Raw genomic sequence first — 26,389 nt, 5'->3', positions numbered from 1 at the left:
TTAGCTTGTTCTTGGCTAGAGGATTAACACTAACACCTGGAGCACATTTCGGTAGCTAGCTAGTAGCTCACATGAGAGAGCCACACTTTTATTAATGGAGTCCGAGAGAATATGCTCTCAGCTGATGGCACAGCTGCCTGCTTATACTACTGGTACTAGTCAACCCATGATCTGATCCAGTCTGTGATACACCGCACGGACGCTACATAACAAAGCATGCCAAGAAAGGGCATCCATGCATGCGAGCAGCCGCAGATACTGCTCGCCTAACCGAAAATCCAGCAAGAGTGATTCTCTGAATAATCAAGGTTGCTTTTCGCCCTGTTTTCTACTCGTGTGTGTTTACTCTGGCTGCTTGTCTTTAATGATGTTGCAGGTGTGAACCGTCGGAAAACTCTCCATCGACATGGTATGGTAGTCAGAGCACCATGGCCATGGCAAGCTAGCACATGCCAACTGTTCAGGTGGGCTCTGACGCCAGCCCGGAGGCCCACAGACAGATTCTCCTCCTCTCTCGACTCGTCACTGACACCGGGGCCGGCGAGTCGTGGTTGTGTTAGGTAAGATGGGCCGGATCGGATGGGCCTGCCAGGACAGTGTCTATCGCATTCACAGCCTGGGTGCACGGGTCAAACCCTTTTTGACCCCTCGCCTTTTTAGTAGCATTTGTTTTCCTTTTTCCTTTTTGGCTTCCTTGGATGGGATATTGGGATATACTCCCTCCGTCTCTAAATAAGTGTTGTTTGTGCTTCCCAAAAAACAACTTTAATTAATTTTATATTAAAAAATATTAATAGTTATGATATATAATTAGTATCACTGGAAAGATATTTGAATTTAGTTTTTTAACAAAATTATTTGGAGACTCAAATGTTGCACATATTTACTACAAATCGAGTCAAACTTATGGCACGCACATCAATAGCGACACTTACACTTATTTACGGACGGAGTGAGTACATACTACTTTGTCTCGAACTTCCTGTCGCCGAGTCACCTGTACATCACACCACACAGTTGCTGCTGTGTGCGTTCTTTCCCCCTCGATGACGCACGCATTACGTAAGCCGCACCATCTACTTCTTAAAATATTTGAAATTTTGACTACAAAAAAAGAATTTGCTTAATCATTTATTGAGGGAAATGTGAGGTATCCTCTGTGCATTATCTATCGTACGTCCTGCTAGTAGGTTGCGCCGTTCTGTCAGGCTGAAATTGTCCCCGACACCGGCCATGATGAGCAACTCCGGCGAGCCGTGCGGGGGGATCTCCGGCGTGATGGCCGCCGCATGGTGTCAGTACTCAGTAGTCGAACGTCCCTACAGAAAGATGCGTATTGCCAGCACCCAAATGTACATGATGCACTGACCATGGAGGTGCTTACCTCATTATGACATTACTAGGCACTAGCTAGCAACAGCATATGAACAGATCGAGCTTCATTTTCGATCGACGACTGTCCACCAGCTGCCGTCTTCTTTTAATTTATCGTGCGATCGAGTTCATTCCTACACAACCAGCAGATCGAGCTAGGAAGCTAGGTGGTTTCGCGCACTTCATTCGTAGACCGGTTGTCGGAGCTAGATTTTCGACATGAATCATTCATGCGATGATGCCAGGTGCGATCGTGTATGTTTGATCCGATCGAGTCCGTGCGAACTGAACGTGGCATGCAGTTGGATCACACATTGAGATTCAGGCACACATTGACATTTGACAAACAATAGCAGCTAGCGAAGCTGCATCCGTCCGTGCAGCTCCAAGATTGACGCAATTTTCAGAGATCGTGAAATGAATCGAAGTCAGAAGAGAGAAGGTGTAGGACTACAACGTCCTCTCCTGAACCTGAACCGCGTTGACGCCATTTCCCGGCGACAAGGAAGGAACTTGGGGCCTGAGGTGCACATGCATCTACCAACCAGGCGGGGCCGGACCTTGCATTGCATCCATGCACGCAAGTCCAAGTAGTCTTCACTGAACGACATGTTACTAGGTCTGAAGTCTGAACTATGAACAGGATCGGATGCTCTTAAATGGCAATCATTCACTTTCAGACAGTCAAAGGCCTGCTCATCAGATCAGATCCTACCACAGCCCACAGGCCACAGGTCTTGTTTCAGAGGTGACCGTGGTTGCAACTGCAACTGCAAAGGATCTGCAGCCATGGCTGGTGTCAGAGGAATCCTCCGGCAGGAGACACGGCGAGTTGGCCCCAGTGGCGGATCTAGAATTTCTAAGTAGGGTATTTTCTAAAAAAATAGCCAGCTGCATTGGCCTAAATGAAGTATTTTGATTCAAGCATACTAAGTATACATACCATATTACCTATACATATATACATATATTTAATTTGTTTTTCGGGCAGCAAGGTATTCCTGGGAATACGGGGGCATCAATACCAGGTCCGCCCCTGGTTGGCCCGGGGCTGCATGGGAGCCATCTCTCGCCATGTGCACGGCGGCTTTTTTGGGATTAGTAGATCACAAAAAGGGCCCGATCGATCGGGGCTGGGCTACCACCGAAAGGCTTTGCAGCGAGACATATGGCTCCATGAGCCCCTGTCCCCGCGGCAACACCCACCGCCACACCGGCCAATGGCCACGCACACTCATTTCAGAGCAAAAGGGCCTTCAAGGCTTTCAGGAATCTGCGGCTAACTTGATGGATTGGGTAAGTGGTGTGGGCTGTGGCCATGTTCAGTTAGGTGAACCACACTGCTATGAAGTCTCTAGTTAGGTTGGCACTTGGATTGTAGAATTCTCAGGACAGTGTATACTAAGTACTGTCACTAGCTCTAAAGCAAACATGTAGTATTGTGCCTCTTTAAACGCAATGGCCGTCATGAAGTGCTCTTCTGCCACAGATGACTGATGTGCAAAACGGATGTAAAATGGACAGATGAAAGGATGTCACTGATGTGCAAAACCGGACAGATCAAAGGAGACAAAAAAAAGTTTTTGAGCCTGTCAGACAACCTGAGGGCCACCCCAGCCAGGCAGGCCTAACCAGGAACGATCCTCCACAGCCGTAGATGGAGCATCAGCACAGCTCCCTTCTTAGCCGTTAATCACGCTCTGGCCCACAGGTCATGTTGTCATCAACCAAGCTGAAGTGCTTGCCTCCTTATTAGTCAAGGATGCAGCGGTACGAGCCTATAGAACAGATCCTGTTCAAGTAAGGTCGTGCTGCAAGGTTACAGAGCAGATATTTTAAGCTAGCTTCCGCTTGTGTTGTCAGGCGAGGTGGTACTAATCGCTGCCAGTGGGCTTTCATGGGCCGTTGTACATGACAGAGTCTCAAAAAAAATCTCCTTATGACACTGCATACTTCATGCCTCGTGCTCACAAGTCTTCCGTCGTGGTGCTATGTCCTTATACGAAAATGTTAGTGTAACTTGCTTGATCAAAGTTAGAAAGTATGGCAGTATGCCATTATGCCAATGATAGGGTGTTACATAAGCAGGAATACAGTGCTAGTGTGCCTCTCATAGTGTCATGTAAAATCGATTGTTTCATACACCGTCGCCCTGGAGAAATCGGTCTCTTCTTCCTGGAGTGTAACCAGAGTTTTATAGGTGGCCATGGGCTCGACAAGCTCCGAGCTGGAGCTGCTTGCATCTCGACGACCTCAGACATGGTTGGCCTGTCGTCAGGCTGAAGCAGCACCTAGGCCAGAACTTTTCCTTAATTAAAAAAAAGGCTGAAGCAGCACCTGAATTTTGACGTACCGAAGTCCAGCAGCACATTTGCAGTCTGCGTTGCCATTCCTTCCAGGAATTCAAGGAACATTCAGATAAGAAGACGACACTTGTTTTCATCAAGCTATTCTAGGTCAGTATTTGCGCACCCAAGGTGCAGCCGTATATAGAGGCGGAGCTAGAGAAAAGTCGAGGAGGGTGCGGGACTTTATAGTATTTGCATTATACCATAATGAAGCAAATATGATAAAAATCTAGAAATGATAAAGGATTACGAAAATTTTGAGGCCGCACCCATAACCTTGTACCTAGCTCCGCCCCTGGCCGTATAGGCATCCAAGCTGCACCTGTGCATGTACTCGTACGCCTGAATTTGCTCGTCGTCTTCGTTGCGGTAGGCAAGAAGCTGAAGGACATTTCGGTGCTGCTTCAGTCCGGAGATCACTTGCATTTCTGTTGGTGCAACGTTTGCAGCAGGTAAACGAATGAGGAAAAAAAGAGAGCCTGTCAGACAACCTGAGAGCCAAACCCCCAAGCCAAGCTAACCTGACCTCCTCCTTAACAGTGAAGGATGCAGCGGTTCGATCCTATACAAAAGATCCTCTACAAGTAAGGTCGTGCCACATACGCCGAGGCTCAGCCATATAAGCTGGCTGTCAGCGGCCTAAGCTCCCGAGGTGGGAGTTTTGTTTAGCTGGAAGCGCTTGTTCCGTCCCGGTTCAGCTCGCAAGTCGCTGTGGAAGGAAAGGAAGCACTCCGTCCTGGGCCGCATCCAACAGGGCTTCCTCTGTCAAAAGGCCTTCTCCAATTTTGTGGCCTCTTGGGCCAACGCTTACACGGCTGCTCAGAGCGCAGTTTTTTTATTTTTTTATTTTTATTTTCGTTTTTTACAAAAAAATATATTTTCGTTTTCGAAATTTACAGGAATATACCCCGGCCGCCCCGCTGCGGGCGGCCGGGACCGGGTCGCCCCGCTGCGGGGCGGTAGGGGCTTTTGTGCAAAATTTTTTGCGAAAATATTTGCGCACAGGTCCCTGGGGTCCGGTCGCCCGGCAGCGGGACGGCCGGCCCCCCAGGCCGCCCGGCTCTGTTACGCGGATACTCCTAGGAGGTGGCGTATCCGTATCCGATACGTATCGGATACGGATACGCCTCGGAAACGCCTCGGATACGTTTCTAGCCGTATCTTGAAAAAACGGATACGTATTTGTTTGGATACGCGTATCCGATACTTTTGGGCCAGATGGGATACAGCCCAAAGCAGTAATCAGCCTACCCAAATACTGTTTTGGTAGTAAGAGATGATACAAAATGATGAACTTGCTACAATAGAACTGTAAAACTAGATGAGCAGCAACTGAAGAACCCCTTGTGGAATCAGTTGTGCTTTTAGAGAAGTCTAGTTATAGAGGTAATGTTATATGGACATGCAAGTATTGCACATCTGAGTATAGGGAAAGATATTCAAGAGTAAAATCTCACTTGCTGAATATCTATGTGATATTTATGTGTAATTATTAATTATCCTAGCCGTATCCCCGTATCAGTGTTTTTTGGAAAAGTGTGTATCCGCGTATGCGATACGTATCGTATCCGATACTCGTACCAGTATCCGTGTAATATAGCCGCCCGGCTGCAGGACACGTGAGGCTAGCTAGTCGGAGGCTCGGAGCCCAACAGGCAACAGTTCCTGTGCCTGCTCGCGCGCGCGTACATGCATGCTTCAGTACGTCATCGTGCAGCACGTCAGCGTGTGCGCTCGCTGTCGTCGCTGCCCAGCTAGCTAGGCTTAAAGTACCACGTACTGCGTATCTATGTCGTCTCTAGAATATTTTTTTTTGCAAGGAATCTCTCGAATAATACATATACACACACTAACACACATAATAAAGAGATGTGTGATCATGCAGAACGAGTTTTTTTTCTGTATTACTGCAGGGGACTCGTGCCACATGGGTCCGATTTATTTTCATAGGGCCCTCATGTATCCACCTGGTGCTTACGAGTCACGACTTTATTTTTTACAATTTGGAGATAGATGCGGGCATGAAGCCACCTTCGAAACTGCCGGCGGACACTCGTAAGCCCACGTGGCTGCCGGCAGTTTCGAAGGTGGTTGCATGCCCGCATCTATCTCCAAACTGTGAAAAATGAAGTCGTGACTTGTAAACACCAGGTGGATACATGAGGGCCCTATGAAAATAAATCAGACCCACGTGGCACGAGTCCCCTGCAGTAATACAGAAAAAAAACTCGTTCTGCATGATCACACATCTCTTTATTATGTGTGTTAGTGTGTGTATATGTATTCTTTTAGAGATTCCTTGAAAAAAAATATTCTAGAGACAACATAGATACGCATTACGGTACGGTAAGCCTAGCTAGCTGGGCAGTGACGACAGCGAGCGCACACGCTGACGTGCTGCACGATGACGTACTGAAGCATGCATGTACGCGCGCGCGAGCGGGCACAGTCACTGTTGCCTGTTGGGCTCCGAGCCTCCGACTAGCTAGCCTCACGCCGGCGGTACCGCTGCCGTGCGACCGGCTCCCACGGACCTACGCGTAAATATTTTTACAAATTTTTTTGCACAAAAGCTCCTGCCGCCCCGCAGCGGGGCGACCAGGTCCCGGCCGGCAGCGGGGCGGCCGGGGTATATTTCTGTAAATTTCAAAAACGAAAATATATTTTTGTAAAAAACGAAAATAAAAAATAAAAAAACCGCTGCTCAGAGCGGCACAAAAATTGTGAGCGAGACAATTCTCAAAAAAAAAAAAAAGAATTGTGAGCGAGACTACCAGGAAGTAGGCATCTACCATAAAAAAAAGGAAGTAGGCATCTGTGCTTGTAATTTTTGCTGGTGAGCAGTACCTTTACAAGTTTCTGTTGCGTGCCATACTGAAATTTTACCATTTCAGGTCGCGAGGCATCGTTTTTTTTTGTAACAGTGCTAACTCATGACTCATGCGTCACTCTTTTTCTTTTGGCACGGTGCGAAGATGCACCGCAACGCTTTCACCGGATCGTTGATGGGCGACGTCGAAGCTGACGGTTGCAAAGGAATATGCTGCACTCACTCTGAGCTGCTACTGCTGCTGCATCATTATAGATTTCCAAATGAGCCGGGCACGATAGGCGACCCGAAACACGGCACTGGTCCGGCCTTAGTCACGATTGATCGGGCCTAGGGCTGGCCCGGTACGATGGAATATTAGTGCTTGGGCCACCACCTCGGCCCATAATGCCGGCCTGGCCTGATAGCGGCCTGTGATATTCAATGGCCCAGCAGTCCACCTCCCATTACCTCTTTCCCTCCCACATATAAAATCATCAAACTCTAATTCTACCCTCCCTTCTTTCTCCCCACCCTAGGTCCCCAGCTGCCCTCCCTCTCCTCCAATCCTCCCCACGCACCCCACCGCCCCACGATGGTCGCCCCCCCCCCCTCTGCGCTCGCGACAGCCACAGCGGCGCTGCCCGCCCCTCTCGTCGCCGCTCCCGGCCGACGCCCGCCGCGGCCGACGCCAGCTCCGGACCCCGCGCCGGCCACAGAGGCGCCGCCTATCGCGGCCGCCACCGCCTCCGCCCCCGCGCACCCCCGTCCGCCGCCGGCTCTGGCCCCCGCGCCCTTGGCACAGCGGCCGCGCCGGCCATTGCCGTCCCGGCCGTCCCAGCCCGATGGGCCGCCAGAACCTGATGGGCCGGTCGGGCCGGCCGTGCCGCCGTGCCGGCCCGACCCTATAAAAAAGCCTTAGTATGGGGCCTGGACCGCCAGTTCGGCACGATGGCCCGACGGGGCCGATGGTCTGATAGTGCCGGGCCACATCGGGCTAGGGCCGGGTGGCCTATTTGGAAATCTATAAACATCCAGGCAAGTTGGCGCTTTTCTCGCTGCCTCCGTTAACGTGGCCCTCCGGTCATCCTGCGGCGCGGCCTGCCTTCGTCCACTCCGGCCATCCGTCCGCACTTGCCTTGGGCTGCGCCGCCCAGCCACCATGCCTCTCCCTCCAGCATCCTCGCGGTGGTGGCCCTCCGCTCCGCTCCTACCGGCCGCCCAGGCCTCCCAGACCTACGTCCTGCATACAGCGAGCCTCCAGTTCCGCGTACGGCTGCCTCCATTGACCCCGTGCTCCCGTCAACCTGAGCGGCCCACCTCCGCCTCCTCCACCGTGGAAGCAGGATAAAAAGACGATAGCCAAGCTGCTAGCTAGCTTTTTCTTAGCTTAAACTTAATGAGAAGTGGCTGCTGCAGGAAGCTACCAAAAAAACTGCTGCTTCTTAATTTTAAGTGCTCCCAAACAATGAAACAAGGCCTATATGCTGGCATGCCACTGTCCGCGGCACTCTGGAAGAGATGAATCCACGCTAGCACAACTAACCGCGAGAGTCCACTTCATGCATGGGAAAGGATGGCATGATGTCGCGATCTCCGTGCGGCCGTGCCTAGGGAGGAGCTCTGGTAGCTGCTGTTGACAGCGCCGGAGCAAGGGTTTTTGTACAGAGCATACCAAATCAAAATGTTCATATACAGACCAGTAAAATCCATTTAGCAATTAGGTAAATTTTATAAAAAATTACCCAATGGTACACAACTACTAAATGGCATAATAAGTCTTAAATTACAATCCAAATAGTTTAAAACAACATACTAATAGTTTAGAGTGTAAACAACACAAGCTTAAATAACAAATCCTACAATCAAATCGCATAATGCATAAGTAATCGACCAATACATCACTAATTTCGGGGATAATAATAAAGTTAGTGTTAGGGATTCGGGGGAAAACTGAAGGAAATGCAGGGAAGACTGAAGAGCAGAGGGGGTCGAGCTCTCACCAGCTGGGGGTTGGGGAACGGCCGCAAGGGTAGCCCGGCGCAGCCTGGCTAGGACGCCAGGATGCCTGGAGACGGGTTCCCGGGGAGGGGCTGTCCAGTTGGGGCCTGACGCGGGGGACTAGGCGACTAGCACAGGCGAGGAAAAGGGGGGGAGCCGCGCGCTATCGCCTGGAGGTGGAGTGGAGGGGCAGGCTGGCAGGGCAGTCGGTGCGGTCTCAGGCAGACGGGCGTTGGCGACTTGGCGCTCGCGAGTCGCGCGTTGATCGCGCAAGGGCCGATCGGCTATGGGACGGAAGGGAAATTGGATTTTTCTTTTACAGACTACATGTATGTTTGTTGGGCTGGATCTAGGGTACGCCGCACCATACCAGTGCAGCCCACTGGATACGCCTATGGCTGTTGAGATCAGGGTTTCAAATCTCGGCCGGGAACTGCCGGTTTCCGGGTTTTTTTCCCGTTCCCGGTCCGGTCCGGGATGGTAAACCGGATCCGATTTTTTATATTTTATGTTTCTAAATCCAAAAATACAAAAGTAATTTTTTTGTGCTACTATTCCTGTTTTGAACAGTGTCACCGGTTTTTGAAACCCTGGTTGAGATGTGGCCAAGGAAAAGAAGCCGTCGTCAACTACTCATCCTCGTCGCTACCGCCGCCGCATCTGTGACGCTTGAACGCCTCTCTCCCTTGCACACTTCCATTGACGGTCAAGATCAAGGCAAGGTCAAGCTGGACTTTACGGCTTAACCTGCTGATTGAGTTTAGGCAGTCTCGAGTCCTTGCAGTTTATTGTTTTTACTTTTTATTTCTATAACATTAGACGTTAATATGATGACATTCATATGGTCTCACCCGTTGCAACGTATGGCCACTTTACTAGTTAGATATCACTACTACAGAACAGACTTTTGGTCCAGACCATTTCTCCCGACCGCCGTTGGACCCAGAATCAAAGAGTGCTTTAGTCCCGGGTCCAACGGCTAGTAGGGCAAGTGGGGGGTGCAGGGGTTGGTCCCGGTTGGTGGCTCCAACCGGGACCAAAGGCGTTATACATTAAATCCCGGGAGGGTGGCTCCAATTCGGACCAAAAGGGTCTTTAGTCTCGGTTGGTGGCTCCAACCGGGACTAAATGATCATTTACGGGTTAGTTTAAAAGAAAAGCATGCCAACCAAAGTCACCTATGTTGTGTAGGTGGCGTGGTAAGAAAGCTTCACGCGAGGTAAAAAGGTCACGAGTTCTAATCTTGTTGGGTTTGTTTTTTGCATTGTTCGTACCCTTTAGTCCCGGGTGTGGGAATCGGGACTAAAGATCCGGGTCTTTGGTCCCGGACCGGCACCGGGACTAAAGGGTCCAAGGAACCGGGACAAAAGCCAAGTTGTGTACTAGTGTATAAATGTGAAGAAGCTATGTTCTTAATGGTTTTCCAAAAGTCTCACTAGTATATGACTGAAGCTTTCAACAACTCGGTGTCACTTATTAACCATAATTTCAACCGGCTTAGCATTCTTGAATTAGGAGGTAGAGACTGGATATTACATTTATATAAACATGATGACTGATGCAGCCAGTCTGGTGCAGCGGTAGAGCCTACCGTATGTAAACGGATGTTTCCGGTTCGAGCTCCAGTCTTGGCACTTTGTGCGGAAAAAGCTTTGTGCTACAAATACTCTTTCCCAGACTTCGCACAGTGCAGTAAGCCTACGACACTGGGTAGGCTCTTTTTTATAAACATGATGATTGAAACCAAACCTATGTTATTGAAAATGGACAAAAGAACTTCTACTCATTTCATACTTAAATCTTCCACGGAATGTGAGCCCAGTGACCGGACTCCAGGTTAGGACTTCTGTCTTACACTCTTGCACAAGCCCTTGTGGTTGTTATTCATCATTTAGTATACTTGCAATTACACTTTTGTAATGACATTTCAAGAAAAAAAAACATTTATTCCTGAACATAAGGTCTGCATCTCAATAGTTCTGTGTGTTTCATTGCATACCTGCAGCCAAATCCAAACTGATATGCTTGCAAGTTACAGTCATGCAGAAAAATTCAGAAACAGGTTTGCCCCTAAATCTATATATCAAAACTAACCACATACTTTATTCTGAATAATCCCCAGCTTTACTGTCCTGGGTGATTGGGCATAGTAAGGGAGCAATATGATACATGGGAAACAAATGGATACGGTTACACATAATACACCCACTCAGCATTGCCAAACAAACAAAGGGAGTGCCTTAATGAAACAAGAGCATTGCACATTCTTGGGAACAAACAAACAAGAGGGAACAAATAGCTACAGTCACACATAATACCAAGCTTTGAAATACACGCACCTAAACAGCAGTGTGGATGTTTGGCCTACTGATGATCCCAGCGTGCGTCAGCAAAGCCCAGATGAGTGTCAGCAGCTCGGTACCACGGGCTATCGCCTTCTTGTGTGGCGCCTTGAGCCTATCAGAGGAGCAATGTACAGTACCATCTCAGACTAGAAGTTGGCCAAGAGTGCCCACCCTGCATCATCATCTGTGGCCAATTCCAGCAGCTGCTTCCCCAGCTTCACCTCTCTTGACTACCTCGTGCTCGGACCTCTCGTTCAGAAGCGCGACCATGCTCTCGTGCTCCGCTGGCTCGTCGCCAGCAAGAACACGCTCAATATCCTTGCTAATGGTCTCGTACTGTTTCTTGGACCATGCCTTGTCATCTGGAAGGAGCTCTGGAGCGGCTGCCATCAAGTAAACACAGTACTGAGACAGATGAATTGCAACGGTTCTCTTGGTTGAGGAGGTTCCACCGTGCCTGGCCTCGAAGATGCTGGTGGAGATGTGCCACGCGAGGATCACATCTGATGTCCCTTCTCCTTGGCACACCCACAGGAGGTGGTCTCTGATCCTGCTATTTCGGAGTGCAGCCATGCCTCTGCTCAAGCGACCATTGCTACTCCTCAGCGCATCGACGATGGCGGCCTTCACCGCTGATGGCACTTGGACATGCTGGATCCTTGGATTTGAGTAACGAAGGAAGAGCCAGCTCAGGCCATGCCGCATTTTCAGCTGTTGGTGATTTGCAGGTATCAGTGACAACTGATCCATGAGGTCGTTCCAGCTCCTTCTGAATTTGATTCTCAGTTCCAATATAAGACCAAGCCATCTCTGCATGCGAGGAGACCTCTGCCAGGACGGCTGGGTTATATAGCTGCAGAGTATGGTCACCTTGATCCAGTTGGAGCACAAGTAGGATGTGATCTCCCATGCTTCTGCGATCATGACAAGTACCAAAAGGGAGAATGTGGGCAAGACGTTGTAGATTATGTTTCCAAATGCTACTCTGCTGCCCATGCCATCATTCAGGTAGTGAGATGGAATCGTGCACGATGAAGGGTGCGGAATGCAGAATATCTGACGGGGGTGGTGCATGCTGTAACGGTGTGATATAGCACACCCAAACAAGCACCAGATTATAATGGAGAGGGAGATGATGATATTAAGAACTGGCAGCAGCCTACCAAAGTTGGAAGTGGGGAGGGAGGAATAGTAGGAATCAAGCACAAAGGAGACCTCATCTGCAAGCACACTAAACACCCTCTCAGGGCTGCTGCTGTTGAGGAGCACTTCCAGGACGAAACTGAAGGCTTTGGTGGGATCAACAATATGTGTCATTTCAAACCGACGTCTAAGCAGCTTGAACAATGCAAATGAGAGGCATAGATCCTTGAGCCATGGTCGAGGGATCAGAAGTGCGTCGCTGGTCAGCTCCCAAACCATGTCGACTGTGACCAAGCTGTTGTTCCTTTCCTTGATGCTATACCCATGAGGCGTTTCCTCAATCTTCTGTTTGTCTTCCCCCATCACTAAAAGTGGGGGGAGAATTGATCTGCGACAACTCTCATCATCAGCTAGCAATTTCTGCGTGTATCCAGCAATGAGACGAGAATTGAGCCCAAGAGCGACAGATTGACTTGCTTTCTGAAATGCATAAAACTTGAGCATTATCTTTGCAAGACTTTTGTTCGAAAAAAATCTTTGCAAGACTGAGAAGACAGAGAACAATGAGGAACATCGACGCAAGGGCGTAATCCATTCCCTTGTCCAGGTCGTCCTTGTAATCCTCTTTCCTGATCGCAGTGAGGAAGCCTTTATGCGAGTAGTAGAAGACGAGGCATGATGTCCAGACCGTGCGAGCAAGCAACTCGATTGAGGGTCCGAGCTTGTTGTTGTCGTCAGCAGATGCAACCAGTGCGGTGGTATTGGTCCCGACAATCTGGACAAGAACTGTCCATATCAGGAGCAAAGCCAAGTAGGTCCTGCCATGGCACCACATTTTCAGGGCGGACTTGCATGTGCCGCAGTCTTCCTTGCCAATGGAGGAGACGACATAGGAGATGATGGGGAGGTACAGCGTGGATGCTCCCAGGAAGACGAAGCGTGTCACGGCTGCGTGTCGATAGCGCCGGCCAGACGAGCCCACCGCCACCATGATTGTCACAAGGACGGCGTTGGCGACCATGAGCGCATTGGAGAGGCGCAGATTTGCATTCGCTGCTTTGGCAAAATTAAGAAAATCCTTCACCTCAGCATCTGAGCACTGGAACGTCTGCTCTGCATGGTAAAGCATGAAGCGATGCATGTGCTAGTTAGTGTTATATAACTGCACATGCTAATATATAAATCGACAATATACGAGTTGCAGTTGTTTCAGACAGCTCAAGTGCTCAACAATTGACAAATTAATTAACATCCATATGAAAAGCAAACGTTTTCTGAACCATGATAGAAAATTACCATTGCCGGTAGCTGGTTGGGCCATGAGAGGATATTGCCACAATGTTGGGGAAAACCGTGCCGCCGAGGTATGAACTAATCTTGCCTCTCTGCCTAGCAGGTATTATATAGTCCTTTTTAACTCTCTCTTTATTCCTTGGTCCATTCCTTTGATGCATACATCTCACACGCTGTGCACCTGCTTTCCCTTTTCTCTTTATTCTCTGTGAATTCATTTGCAGCACCCTGCACATGCAGTACGCCTTTGTTGATTTCCCTTCTGTTCATCCCCGACAATTTTGTTGATATTCATTTCAGTAGTCCCAAATCGAGTAGTAGACATCTATTATTTTATTATTTGGCCAACAAACGAAGCCTCCACGTTCGCTCTCAAGGTCTAGAAATTCCCACGTTAATCGGAGAAAAAAGAAAATTTAAAATTACCCACCACTGCCATTACGAAAAAATTAGCCTAAAATACCCCTGTGCCTAAGTAAAAATCACCCACCAATGTCATTATGAAAAATTAAATATAAAATATCATTTAGCTATGTATTAATTACAAACATATACTATTAATAAAAACTAAAGCTAACAACAATCGGTCTAAATAAAATGAAAATATGAATAATTATATGAATAATATTATTAAAGCTCAACAAATCAAATTGTTATTATAGATAGATCATATTGAATTGTTTTAACCAATAATAAGACATAATTTACGATAATGAATAGGGTGATTTATGGCAAAAAAAAGTATAATCTTTAAGTAAGGATACACCAACATACTAATTTTTTATTTTCAATACTAGCCGCGCAAATGCGCGGGCTGTACGCTTAGTTCTTATTATATTAGCCTGTTTGTCTAACATCATGGATCTTTTCGGTTCCCAGAACCAGCCTAGACGTGCTGTCTATACATGTCATGACTTCACCGATTGAAATGGTTAGATTTCAGAATTTTGCATTTGAATTCATGAGCCTTTCAGAATTTGACCCTCTTATCACAATAATCTGCTGGTCTCCCCACCAGGTGCAAATTTCCGGAGGACCCTAACCAGTGCAAACAGCCTGCATGCTGTGGGGACAAGAGATAAAGCCAATGGACGTTTGATTTTAGGGCCTTGATTGATAGCTAAATTAGGCAGGTGCCCGACATGATGCAGATTGCAGAAGCATCCTGGTCTGCACCATGCCGGTGGCCGCTGGATTCTTCACATGGTGCAGACTTTTCTTTTCCCTGTGCCTCTTCTTTTCCTTCGTGACATTTTTTGATTTTTAAAGTTTTTGTGAGTTACTTGGTCTTTCACTGTGCAACAATCTGTGTGTGTATCAATAATATATCCTTCCTCTCTTCTTATACAGGTATGATGTTCAGGATAAACTGGAGGTAGTAGATGATCTTCCACTTCGTATCTTTTGTGGTTTTTATGTGGTTTAGTTGTATATAAGTAATTTAATTGTTAGAGCTACAATTTTGTCGGAAATCCGTTGCAATTTGCAACCCATGAGCAATCGTATAGGTACAACAAAAAGCCCATGAGCAATCGGATAGGTACAACAAAAAGGAATGTCCCCACAATAACTTAATTTTCCTGGTCAATGACATTGGGAACAAAATTCACATGGCTTAGATGGAACGTGGAAGAAAGGGTCACGAACCTGTACCGTAAAGGTTTTGGATGACAGCAGACTAGAGTAGCAGACTGCAGCTGCAGGAGATTGGATTGGAGCCACGGAGGAGCATCAGCCGTGAGCGTTGCTATTTGCAGTCTGCGTTGCCAGTCCTTCCGCGAATACAAGGAATATTCAGATAAGAAGACGGCACTTGTTTTCATAAGCAATACTTGTCAGTAGTTGCACACCCAAGGTGCAGCCGCGTATAAGCTGCACCTATGCGCATGTACTCGTACAACTGAATTCGCTCGGCGTCTTCGTTGCAGTTCTGTTGGTGCAACGTTTGCAGCAGGTAAACGAATGAGTAAAAAAAAGGAGCCTGTCAGACACAACCTGAGAGCCACCCCCAGCAGGTAAACGAATGAGTAAAAAAAAGGAGCCTGTCAGACACAACCTGAGAGCCACCCCCAGCCAAAGCTAACCTGACTAGGAACGATCCTCTACAGCCGCGGATGGAGCAGCCGATAAAATCACGCTCTGGCCCACAGGTCATGGTGTCATCAACCAGGCTTGAGTGTTTGCCTCCTTAACAGTGAAGGATGCAGCGGTACGATCCTATAGGAAAGATCCTGTACAAGCAAGGTCGTGCCACATCCGCCGAGGCTCAGCCGTATAAGCTGGCTGTCAGCGGCCTAAGCTCCCGAGGTGGGACGGACTCTGTTTAGCTCCGAGGTTTCGTCCCGGTTCAGCTGACAGTGCAAGGAAAGGAAGCACTCGGTCCTGGGCCGCATCCCACAGGGCTTCCTCTGTTAAAAGGCCTTCTCCAATATTCTGGCCTCTTGGGCCATTTGGTTACCACGGCGAGCAGTAAACTGTACAAGTTTCTTCCGTTCGGCAGCCAGCTGCAGCTCTAGTTCAACAGTATTTTCTTCTCATACCACTCCAGCCACCAGCCAGCTAATAGTATTTTTCTCTCACACCACTCCAGTCACCAGCTCTAGCTCCAGCTCCAGCCCTGAATGAAATTTTATCATTTCACGTCGCGAGGCATCGTTTTTTTTTGTAACAGTGCGCCTCACCTTTTTTTTTTGGCACGGTGCGAAGATGCACTGCAACGTTCTTTCGCCGGATCGTTGATGGGGGAAGTCGAAGCTGACGGTTGCAAAGGAATATGCTGCACTCATCACCACGAGCTGCTTCCTTTTGCGTGATGCATGGCAGGCAAGTTGGCGGGAGGAGGACAAGACGAAGACGAGCCAGCGGCGTGGCGGCCCGCCTGTTCTGTCCGGAAAGCAAAAGGCCTGCCCGGCTCGTGACCGACCCCCCAGCTCGCTCAACCGGACCTGACACGTCCAAGCGAGAGCCAGGACCGCACCTATTTGACTATTTGACCTGTGTGACAACCGCCCAATTTGATACTATTTTAAACGAACCGCCGGTCATTATCACCCAGATAAGAGTTAACGCGTGCTTGCCGGAGAGCGTGCCACGTGTTATCCCACATCTAGGGACATGAATAACCGACACGTCATTCATCCAAAATAATATCAAATCCGGTAGTCCCAGTATGTGCTCCAACATACGCCCAGAATCAGCATATGCACATACCGTTTACAATCGAATATATCGCTAAAAATCCACAAAGAGCAGTTTTATACAATCAGAGTTCACAGCTTAATATTACAAGTTCAGCATAGGTGGGTTTCAAACTTCACTTACAAGCCTTGGGCTCACGAAAGCCATATTAAACAGAAGCATAGAGTTTATTGCATTTACATGCTCTCACGAAGCTCAATTACGATAAAGACTTACTAAGATAATGACGTCTTGCTCAAGGACATCATTACAGCCACCACGACCTATTCTTCCCCCGCATTTGGATCAGCGGGGTAGAAATGGCCGAACAACACTTCGGGCTCACCTGCAACTAGGTTTAGATAGCAACCTGAGTACAAAAGGTACTCGCAAGACTTACGCGATTACGTATACAAGGATCATGCAATGGCTCAAGTAAAAGCTTTAAGGTTAAGTAATTATTACATAAGCACTAGCTCTCTACACTATCACCTATCAAAATTAATTAATCTTGCCCAACCAAAACACTTTTAGTTGATTAAGAGAGTAACATAACAGCCAGTAGATCATTGACAAGACATGATTCCAAAACCAACAATACCGAAACTCTCTAAGAGGAATTCGGCGAACCAAGAGCTTGCTCATATCCGAGAGCGCGGCAATTCGAATTGATTATAACCTTGCAAGGGTGTACTACTTTACCCACACGACGCGAGGACCATGCGACTCACCCAACCGATCACGCCGGGCAAGGGGGTACTTACGTCAACCGTTCCCAACAAGGCTCAACCGTTGAGGGTACGCCCAGCTTGCGCGTGGAGATTTAGTTCCACCGGAGACTTCTCTAAACTTTCCTACACATAGTTCCACCCGGGGACACACTAAACCTCCCTGCATAGCCCTTGGCCACGCATCTGGGACCGAGCCCCAATGATCGAGTCAAAGAAGGTAATTGGCTCATCTGTTCCATTATATTGGATATGTGGTAGCACGGAAAGGTGCTCAAGGCCGATGGCATCCACTCAGTCCTTAATCGATCCAAGCGGACTATACTCATGTGACTTCATTCTCTAGGCCCTATCATTCTGCTCGAATCTCGGTACTACCAAACTCTACTTGCCCCAGCTCAAGTGCGATCAAGGATAAACAGGTAAGTGTGATACTCCAAACCATTCCTTTCTAGCAAGCAACAGAAGTATCCTAAGCAGGGCTAAGCATCTAGTCAGGTTAAGTAATTAACTAATTAACTAGTGCCAAGAATACGGATAACAAATCAAGGAAGGGTAATGCAGGAAATTAGGTACAAGAATGCAATACATAGATATTATATATAACCCAACATTACCCGGTGAGATAGATAAGCTAAATCAGATTAAATAGGTGCAAGGAATATGCTTAGCTGCTTGCCTGGGTTAACTTCCGACTCGACCACGAATGGGGCTCCGGGTTCAGGCTCCACGGACTCGGTGGGCTCCACGGGTTCGTTCCCCGACCGTTCGGTCACTAAAATGCATGAATGCGATGCAAGAATTAAAGAATGAACTAAACAGCAAGAATAAATCATGAAATAATTTGACCATGAAGAGGACAAAGCAAAGAACTCATGAAAATTGGTTTTGCAGGAAAAGCATTTTCCTATAAGTAAACATAAATAGATCAATTTTCAGCTACTCTAAGCAAGATAAATCGGGAAAGGCATACAAACTGAACTAAACAAATCCAATAAAATTATCATGGAAACTAAGAAGAAACACAAGGCTAAAAAAACTGGTTTTGCCATTTTATCACTTTCCTGCACAAAGTTCTGTAATAAACCATTTTCAGACAAAGTGTAGGGAAACAAACTAAAACTTTGATACACAGCAAGGAAACAAGTGAACAAGTTCCACCACTGAAAACTACACATCACAAGGAGTCTAACAAAATTTGGTTTGACATTTTTTGAGCAGTACACGAATAACCAAGCAATAAACTCACTTTCGCAAGATAAATCTATAGATAAATATACAGCAGAGTAACATGCAAAAAAAATATTTTTCCTAAGTATATCTCAGCTAGAGGAATCCAACAAAAGAAGTTTCATAATTTTTGGAGCTTTACATGAATTTCTAGGGATTTTACAAGTTTGCAGGAAAACTAAACCAAATAAAACCCTAGCTAAAAGCTAGGCACACCCGAGGGCAGCCACCCCGGCCACCGACAGGTGGGCCCCGGGGGCCGGGCGGCACCACCAGGCTGGGTCAAGGCCAAGGCCTGCCTTGACCCCGCGCCTGGGCGCGCCCACGCGCGCGCGTGCGCGACGCGGCGGCGCCGGCGAACGACGGCGCGGCGGAGCGAGGCTGGAGGGGCTCGGGGCGAGGGCGCATGGCGTGCCCTAGGTGGTGGCGAAGCTCACCGGCGGCGGCGCAGACCAGGAGCGGTGACGTGGAGGTGGCGCGACGGGGATGGGCGGCTGCGGGCGGAGGCGACCGGCGGCGGCCCTGCGCAGCGAACGAGGAGGCCGGGTGAGCGCTGGAATCGGAGGAGGAGGGGGAGGAGAAGCTTCCCGTGCAAGGAATCGGCGAGAGGCTCACCGGAGACAGCGATTCGACGGCGGCCTCGGAGCTCGGGCGGGCGGCGTCAATGGGGATTCGGGGAACGGGAGCTAGGGTTTGCGGCGGGGAGCAGAGGCCGGTCGAGCGCGGATAAGGAGGGGGGCGAGGGAAGAGGCGGCACGGGTCACGACGATGGCCGGCACGTGGCACGGAAGCCGGGGCGGCGACGCGCGCGTGGCGCCGAGCGGAACAGAGGAGAGGGAGAGAAGAGGCTGACGAGTGGGCCCAGCGGGGAATTTTTATTTTATTTTATTTTTTACTTTTTTCTTTCCTGGGCTGTGACAACCTGTGACCTCGCTCGCTCCCTGCTCCGTCGTCCCTTATGGCTGCTGGCAAATAGCGTGCGCTTGGACTGTACAGTGGCCAATGGATGATGGATCGATCAATGGACCACCAGTGTGTGTGTGCACTTACTAGTTACTCAGTTAAACACTCCTCGAGAGCCCTGTGGCTCGCAGAAACAGAAAGGACGCAATGACCATTGCACAATCTGGTCTGGGCACCGTCGGAGGAATTGAATTCGGCTGGTATCCTCAGAGCAGAATCGAGGGCGCAGGGAGTTGCAACCGAATGAAAGATCTGAGAAATGGCAACGCGGATCCCGAATTCCACCGTTTCGTTTCGTTTGATGCTCTTGAGCAGCAGCTTGGCAGCCAGGGAGGGAAGGGCTCGACGCTGCCTGCCAGACAGCGTTCGCTCCCCCCATCAGTGGACCACGAGCACAGGAGCACTGCTCCTGTAGTACTCGGCTTGCATGCTCGTGATTAAAGGGCTCCAACAAAATTCAAAGCAGCAGTAAAAAAGGCGATTCAAGTACTGTACGAGACCCGATCTAGAGGGGCCGTGACTTTAAACTTTTTACCGTGGAGTGGAGAACACCGGAGTCTGGCGGCGTGGACCACATCAAACAAACTCCATTGTTCATCGCGATCGAGATGGTTAAACCGGGCAATTATTCTCAGAATAAGGACTGAAGAAATGGCACGCGCGAGACAAGGAAACAAATCTCTAGAACAGAGAGCAGCAGCATCGTTCATTCCCATCGACTTGTTTTTACAAAAGACACCTCCACTAACAGAACCCGAGAATCACTGACCACACACACACGGCAGCCAAGCCAATGCAAACCCACAAAGCCCTCACTACAGGCGGCCTGCATCCGGAACGCACGAACCCAGAGCTAGCGAAAGAAACCAGCAGTTCCATGACCAATCCCCGGCCACCCGTCGACGATGATCGATCAGCAGGCCGCCATCAGCGGCCGGCGCATTCGGGCGGCTGCACGGGGAACCGGTCGGTGTCGACGCAGTAGTCGTAGACGAGGTGGTGCGCGCGCGCCCACACGAGCTGGTGGCTCTGGTGCACGCTCAGCTCCGACATCTCCTTCTCCTTCCACCAGTAGCGGCCCTCCTTGCCCCAGGACTCGCTGCAGCGGGACGCCTCGCCGGCGTCCGAGTCGGTGGCGTTCGCCGCCCAGGCGCAGCCGTCCACGCGCACCTCCCGGAACGTGGCCTCGAACGGCGCGTGCGACCAGTCCGTCTTGACGCGCCCGCCCTGCGTCGCCCAGTCGTCCGCGTTCCAGATGGAGCTGTACACGGCCATCGGCTGGGGGCCCGGGAACGGCGACGAGCCGGCGCTGCCGTTGGCGTGGCGGTGGTGGCCCCGGCGGGCGGTGGCGTTCTGGCGGTTCTCGTAGACGCGGATGGGGGTGTCGTCCACCATGAACACCACCTGGCTGGGGTTCCAGAGCACGGCGTAGGTGTGGAAGTCGGCGGTGGGGTCGTACCACAGGTCGATGCGCTGCTCCCGGTTGCCCACGCCGTCGATGTACAGGTTCGTCTGCACCAGGTACGGCTCGCCGGTCACGTTGCCCAGGAACTCGAAGTCGAACTCGTTGTGCTTGTCCCCGGCCGACGACAACTGCGGCAAATGAAATTTCAGCATCACTAGAGGTTCTTTTAAAGGTCAATAATGTTGCTAAGTGCTAACAGTAACAGTAACAGTAACAGGGTAAATAATGTAAAATCTACTGCACGGGGAGATTTGTAAAAGTGGCATCTTCTTTACTTTAAGAAAGCTACTCTCTGCAGCACTTGTTCACGTGCCGTTGCCTTTGTAAATTGGTTCTTGGCAGTATCCCAGGACAGACATGGCAAGGATGTCCCAGCATTGGTTTTCGATAACCTTGTTTAATGCCTTTACCAGAGACACATTTTCCCCATTTTTAATCTTTTGAGTCTTTTCTTAGGAAAATGCGGACTTGTAGGTGCAACCAAGAACAGCAAGAAATGCAGAGGCCAAACAAAGATCAAAGCCTGGACCAATGCAGTAATAAGAACGCGCAACAGAAAACAGCAGCATTGAAGTTCAGTAGCAGCAGCAGCGGCGGCGGCGGCGGCGGCGGCGGAGGCGCAGAGGTAAGCAAAGCAAGGCCTGCACTCACTCACATAGAAAGCGGTGACTACGCCGGCGGAGTCCCCCGGCACGAGCTTGAGGTCGGCGCTGGCCTTGCCGTAGAGGAACTTGCTCCGGGACACGAACCCGCCGCCCGAGTTGGCGTCGAGGCGGAGCTTGAGGAGGTCGCCGTCGTACACCATGTGGTCGTTGGCCCAGCTCGGCTGCACCACGTCGTCGAACTTGCTCGCCGCCGCCGCCACCCCGGCGGCGCCCAGCAGCGCGGCCACGGCCGCCAGGAACGCCGCCGCGCCCAAGGCTCCACCCCCGTTACGCACCGGCATTGCTCTGGCAGGAGGATAGGACACACCCCTTCTTCTTCTTCTGCAGCTGTAGCTGCTGTTCGATCGAGATGAGCCGGTGCCCAGGCCCGGGCGGGCGATATATAGGCCGCCGTCGGTGGAGGTGGAAGAGGGGCTTGGCTTGGAAGGGTCCCGCGTGACTGGGAACGCCACGTCGGAGGCCACAGAGCTAGCCGTTGCGCAGAGGGGCCCCGCCTGGTGCTGCCGGTAGGGCCCAGCGGCGTGGCAACTTTTGCGGCTCGCAGCTACCCGGCATGAGTGTTCGCTGCAACCAGCTGCTGGGTGTTCGCTGCACAGCCTGCACCCTGCAGCAACGAGTAGTACCCGCTCCGCTCGCTCGCTGGCTCGCATGAGTGCGGTCCAGGCTGGACGCAGCTGGCGTCTGGGAGCAGGGGCGTACGCGACACGGTAAAGCGGGTACTACCCTATGATGGATTTAGGGTGGATTTACTACTAGACAGTAAGCGGGTACATTTTATTACAGTACATGCATGGAGTACCGCACGCCTACGGCTGTGCCTAGATTCTTGAAAAATGGGTAGAAAAAGTCACATCGGACATTATATCACAATATAATACTTTTTGTATGTTTGTGATAAATATTGTCCTACTATGACCTAAATAGTCTCAAAAGATTCGTCTCGTAATGTACATCAAAATTATACAATTAATTTTTTTATTTATCTATATTTAGTTAACTATTTATTGGTCATTTGCTATATTTAATGTTTCGATGTGATTTCGATGTGATGGAAAATTTGGAAGAGATTGGAGATCTAAACACACCCTTGATGGAGGAGGCTGGCAGGCGGCCTAGCAAATTACTGCCCTTGTGATCTGATCGGGTACTGCTGGTAATTGCTTCGTAAAGGACTCGGACACTACTGTACAAAGACAGTCGAGGGAACAGGAACCTCTTGTTCTAAAGAGCACAGCAACGCTAATGCAGTTGTTTGACCCTGACGATTTGCTAATCACCAGGTCATGTTTTTGGTGCGCGCGGTGCACGATGATGGCAAGCACGCTTCCTCACACGACATGCCCGACGCACGAACAGAGGACGACCGCGGCTCATGAGCCTACTAGCTGCCTAGGGCAAGGCATTTTCAATGGGAGAGCCAAGACATGTGTCCTTCACTTTTCGCTTTCCGGACGCCATGACCGAGGCGCATGATATTTGTCTTGTCGTTGTCGACGACCCCTACCCGGTACCGTAGTGCTTGCAGGTTAGCTTAAGCAAACAACGAGCCACTAATTAACACCGTCGCTAATGCTTCTCGGCCCTCCCGTACCGACGTATAATGCTAAGCTCCTGTACAGAACAAAACACCGAGAAAATCTCACTTGTGGACATCGCACCCTGTAACTGCTACAGTGATGCTAGTGGCATGGCCGCATGGGCACATCCCACTGTAACTGCTGCTGCAATGCGATCATATCAAGCCGGGAATCACGCGCATCGCACTGCACACTGCACACTGCAAGCCTGAAGAGTGCAGAGCTCGAGGTACTCGGCTGAAACAAGCCGGCCAACGAATACCTGGCAGCTGGCCTGCCTAACCCAGTCTATGGGTCCCAGTTCTGTAGAATGAGTGAATGACTGATAGTGATAGGGCCCATTTCCTTTGCAGCAGTGACAGTGACGTCAGCCAATAATAACTCCCACGGTCCCACCTGTTGTAATCCCACCAGGGTTTTTTTATCCGACTGTTTGGACCGAACCGCCAGCGCCAGGTTCCGGCTAACCGGTCTGGTTTGACCGGTTACCAGTAAAAATCGGTCAAACTCAAATTTGAATTCAAAACCCGTAGTTATACCGGTTTCGAACGGCTAACCGGCCGGTTTGACCGGTTTACCGGTCCGGTTTGACCGGTTACCGGTCGGTTTGACTGGTAACCGGTCGGTTTGACTGGTAACACGCTAAATTCAATTTTTTTCTTTTTTTGTTTAAATTCAAATATCCGCAAAGTATACTAAATGAATGTTTGTATAACATGTTTTAGCCTAAATGAACCCTCCAACCCTTTTTTTACTACTTTTACATTGTATTTGTATACTTTTGTATGCACGTTTTTTTGTTTAACTTCAAATGCTCGCAAAGTATATTAAATGAACGAATATTTGAAAAAATTTGACATCATTAAATTCGTCGCAACTTGAAGTATTTTTAAGATTTTTTTGGAATTTTTCCATTTTTTAGAATTTAAATTTAAAATTTGAATTTGGGCCGGTATAAAACCGGCCGGAACCGGAACCGGTCCGGGCCGATTAGACCGGTAACCGCGGTAACCGGACCGGTTCCGGCCGGTTTGGTGAACCCTGGATCCCACTCGCCCGTCCTGTAAAGGACAAAGGAGCCGAGCAGCCCAAACCGTATTGTTGGTTGAGCGTTTGCAAATTTGAAACTGTACCGTTGGTGTGCAGCTCGATCGGCCCGTGTCCCGGCAGCGGTTACACGGCGTACGTACGTACCAACTTGACGACAGGCCCGCTACCGCTGCTGGTAAATGCGTTGTGGTCTCCGTACGTAGTCTCGAGTCCTCTGCCATGGCTCGCACTACGCTACGTCCACGACGCCATCGGGAGGTGGGCACTGGCGTGGTACTCCGTACATTGTCATTGTACGCCGCCGTATTGTTACTCGTAGACGATACCACGCCAGAAGGGTAGCAGGCTCCATCGATACGGTCACGAACAAGGATGCTGCGAATGGAGCACGGGTTGAGCCAGCCAGGGGCGGAGCTGCAGTTTCCCACCGGGGTCCGCCGATCCCGACGAAATCTGTAAAATACAATGTAAATCACTGTTCATACTTGTTAATAGTGCTTGATGATCCCATCGTTTGGTAGAAAAGACCCCGATGAAATCTGTAAAATACAATGTAAATCACTGTTCATATTTGTTAATAGTGCTTGATGATCCCATCGTTTGGTAGAAAAGACCCCGTTGAGATTGTGGCCTGGCTTCGCTCGTGAGCCAGCGCGGGCTGCCTGCGAGCCCCAGCGGACAAGAACGATCACGTGACGGTGACCCGCTCCCATCCCTTGCTTGCCAGTGGCGAAACCAAACAGGACCAGTGGACCGACCCTGTGCCGGTGGTCTGTGCAGGGGTAGCCGCTTGTCGTTTGCACTCGTCGGAGGCAGGGCTACTGGTTGCTGCACGGGTGCGAGCGTAGTACGGGGGCGTATGTTCTCGCGCCAGACGCGTGACCGGCATTTATCGCAGTGGAGAGTGGACAACCTCGCGTCCCCGCTGCACGCAACCTGCAGGGCGGCGCGCCGGCACAGCTCGAGATGGACGCGCACGCTCGCGTGTCCACAGACAGCTCCCTCGCCGTGCTCGCCCAGCGGAGGCGAAGCTCCACGCGTCCTCGATCGGCGGATCGTCGCCGGTGCCGCTCGACGATTCCTGGTTCCGATGATCCATCTGATGTAGGCCTCCTCCCCATCGAGCCTGCCTAACAAGGACGGTCAGGCCCGAGCGCGATCTACGCCTGATCTGGGCCGCACGAGTCCAATTGAATGGCGACCAGGGGTGGACGGTATTTGAGATACCGTCCACCCCGGTCGATACGGTCCGCTCCAGGTCGTGGCAAGGACGCCGCCTCTGCTGCTCGCCAGAGAGCAACCGCGCCGTAGGCATTGGTTAACTCCATCTCCTTCCTCCTGGAGCCTTCCGAACGACGGCCGCAACATGGTCGTCGTGCGCCGCCGCCTCTTTTCCCCTTGCTGCCGTCAGGCGTCAGCCAACGGCTACGGGTGCATCCTCCGGTGGGCGTCACAGTCTCCCTGGCCTACTTGAACCTAGCTATCTACAGTCGCATCCTGTGACACACCATCCACTTTTATCCACCGTCACGGTGGAACTCGGAGCAATAGGAAGCCCACGGCGGCGGGCGGCGGCGGCGGCGACGAGGTCCGTGCCAGCGGCCCCACAGACCAGAGCGCGCGAGCCGCGAGGGCTGTTCTCCAACTCCAAGCGGAGCGGCGACGAAGTTCCCTGCGTACTCGGCCGGCGATCCCGCGGGCGTGGTGCACCACCTTCCAGAGGTGTGCCGGACCTGGGCCTCCTGCTTTCGCCATGGCGTTGGCGTCATCCAGCTCCCGCGCGGCCGCAGCTGCCTGACGAGCTGGCAACGACGACCAAGTCGTCCTCTATCTGCCCGATCTGGGCCACACGTGATCGATCCAACGGCCGAAAATGAAACATGGGTGGACGGTATCTACCGTCCACCCCCAGTGGACGCTGCCTAGGCTCGCCGGAAAGCCGCCGGGGCTCCGGGAGTTAGTTGGCTCCCTCTCCTCCCTCTTGGAAGATGTCAGCATCCGCGACATCCTCCGCTTGCCCCGTACTGACCGTGATCAAGGATCAGGAAGAGCTGAGCAGAGCGCCGGCGCGTGAACACCGAACGGAAGAGCTCCATCTCCGCCGCATAATGTGTTGATGCTGGCCGGAGGCCGGCTCGTTCAGACCCTTCTGAGTCGCCATGCCTCGGCGAGCGCGCACGTGCCACTGTGTCGATGAGCAGCGTGGGTGCCGATGTACTGG

At 50.5% G+C, this 26,389-nt stretch overlaps 1 protein-coding gene, 1 non-coding gene and 1 pseudogene across 2 annotated transcripts; all 3 read right to left on the bottom strand.

The window, feature by feature from the left end:
• Positions 1-2,960: 2,960 nt before the first annotated feature.
• Positions 2,961-3,184, bottom strand: LOC120684160. The gene has a single exon (XR_005679140.1). It is a non-coding gene; the product is annotated as a small nucleolar RNA U3 (small nucleolar RNA).
• Positions 3,185-15,352: 12,168 nt separating this feature from the next.
• Positions 15,353-15,562, bottom strand: LOC120684161 (annotated as a pseudogene).
• A 4,519-nt stretch (positions 15,563-20,081) lies between these two features.
• Positions 20,082-21,903, bottom strand: LOC120683003 (xyloglucan endotransglucosylase/hydrolase protein 9-like). The gene is made up of 2 exons (XM_039965017.1): positions 21,532-21,903; positions 20,082-21,004 (listed from the first exon to the last, which is right to left on the bottom strand). Exons 1-2 carry the CDS (start codon positions 21,820-21,822, stop codon positions 20,339-20,341), a joined length of 957 nt encoding a protein of 318 aa, XP_039820951.1. The 5' UTR covers positions 21,823-21,903; the 3' UTR covers positions 20,082-20,338.
• Positions 21,904-26,389: the final 4,486 nt, after the last annotated feature.

Source organism: Panicum virgatum, chromosome 7N (assembly GCF_016808335.1).
Source record: "Panicum virgatum strain AP13 chromosome 7N, P.virgatum_v5, whole genome shotgun sequence".
NCBI lineage: Eukaryota > Viridiplantae > Streptophyta > Magnoliopsida > Poales > Poaceae > Panicum > Panicum virgatum.
The sequence above is the reverse complement of the archived record's forward strand: the minus strand, read 5'-3'. Positions and strand labels throughout refer to the sequence as shown.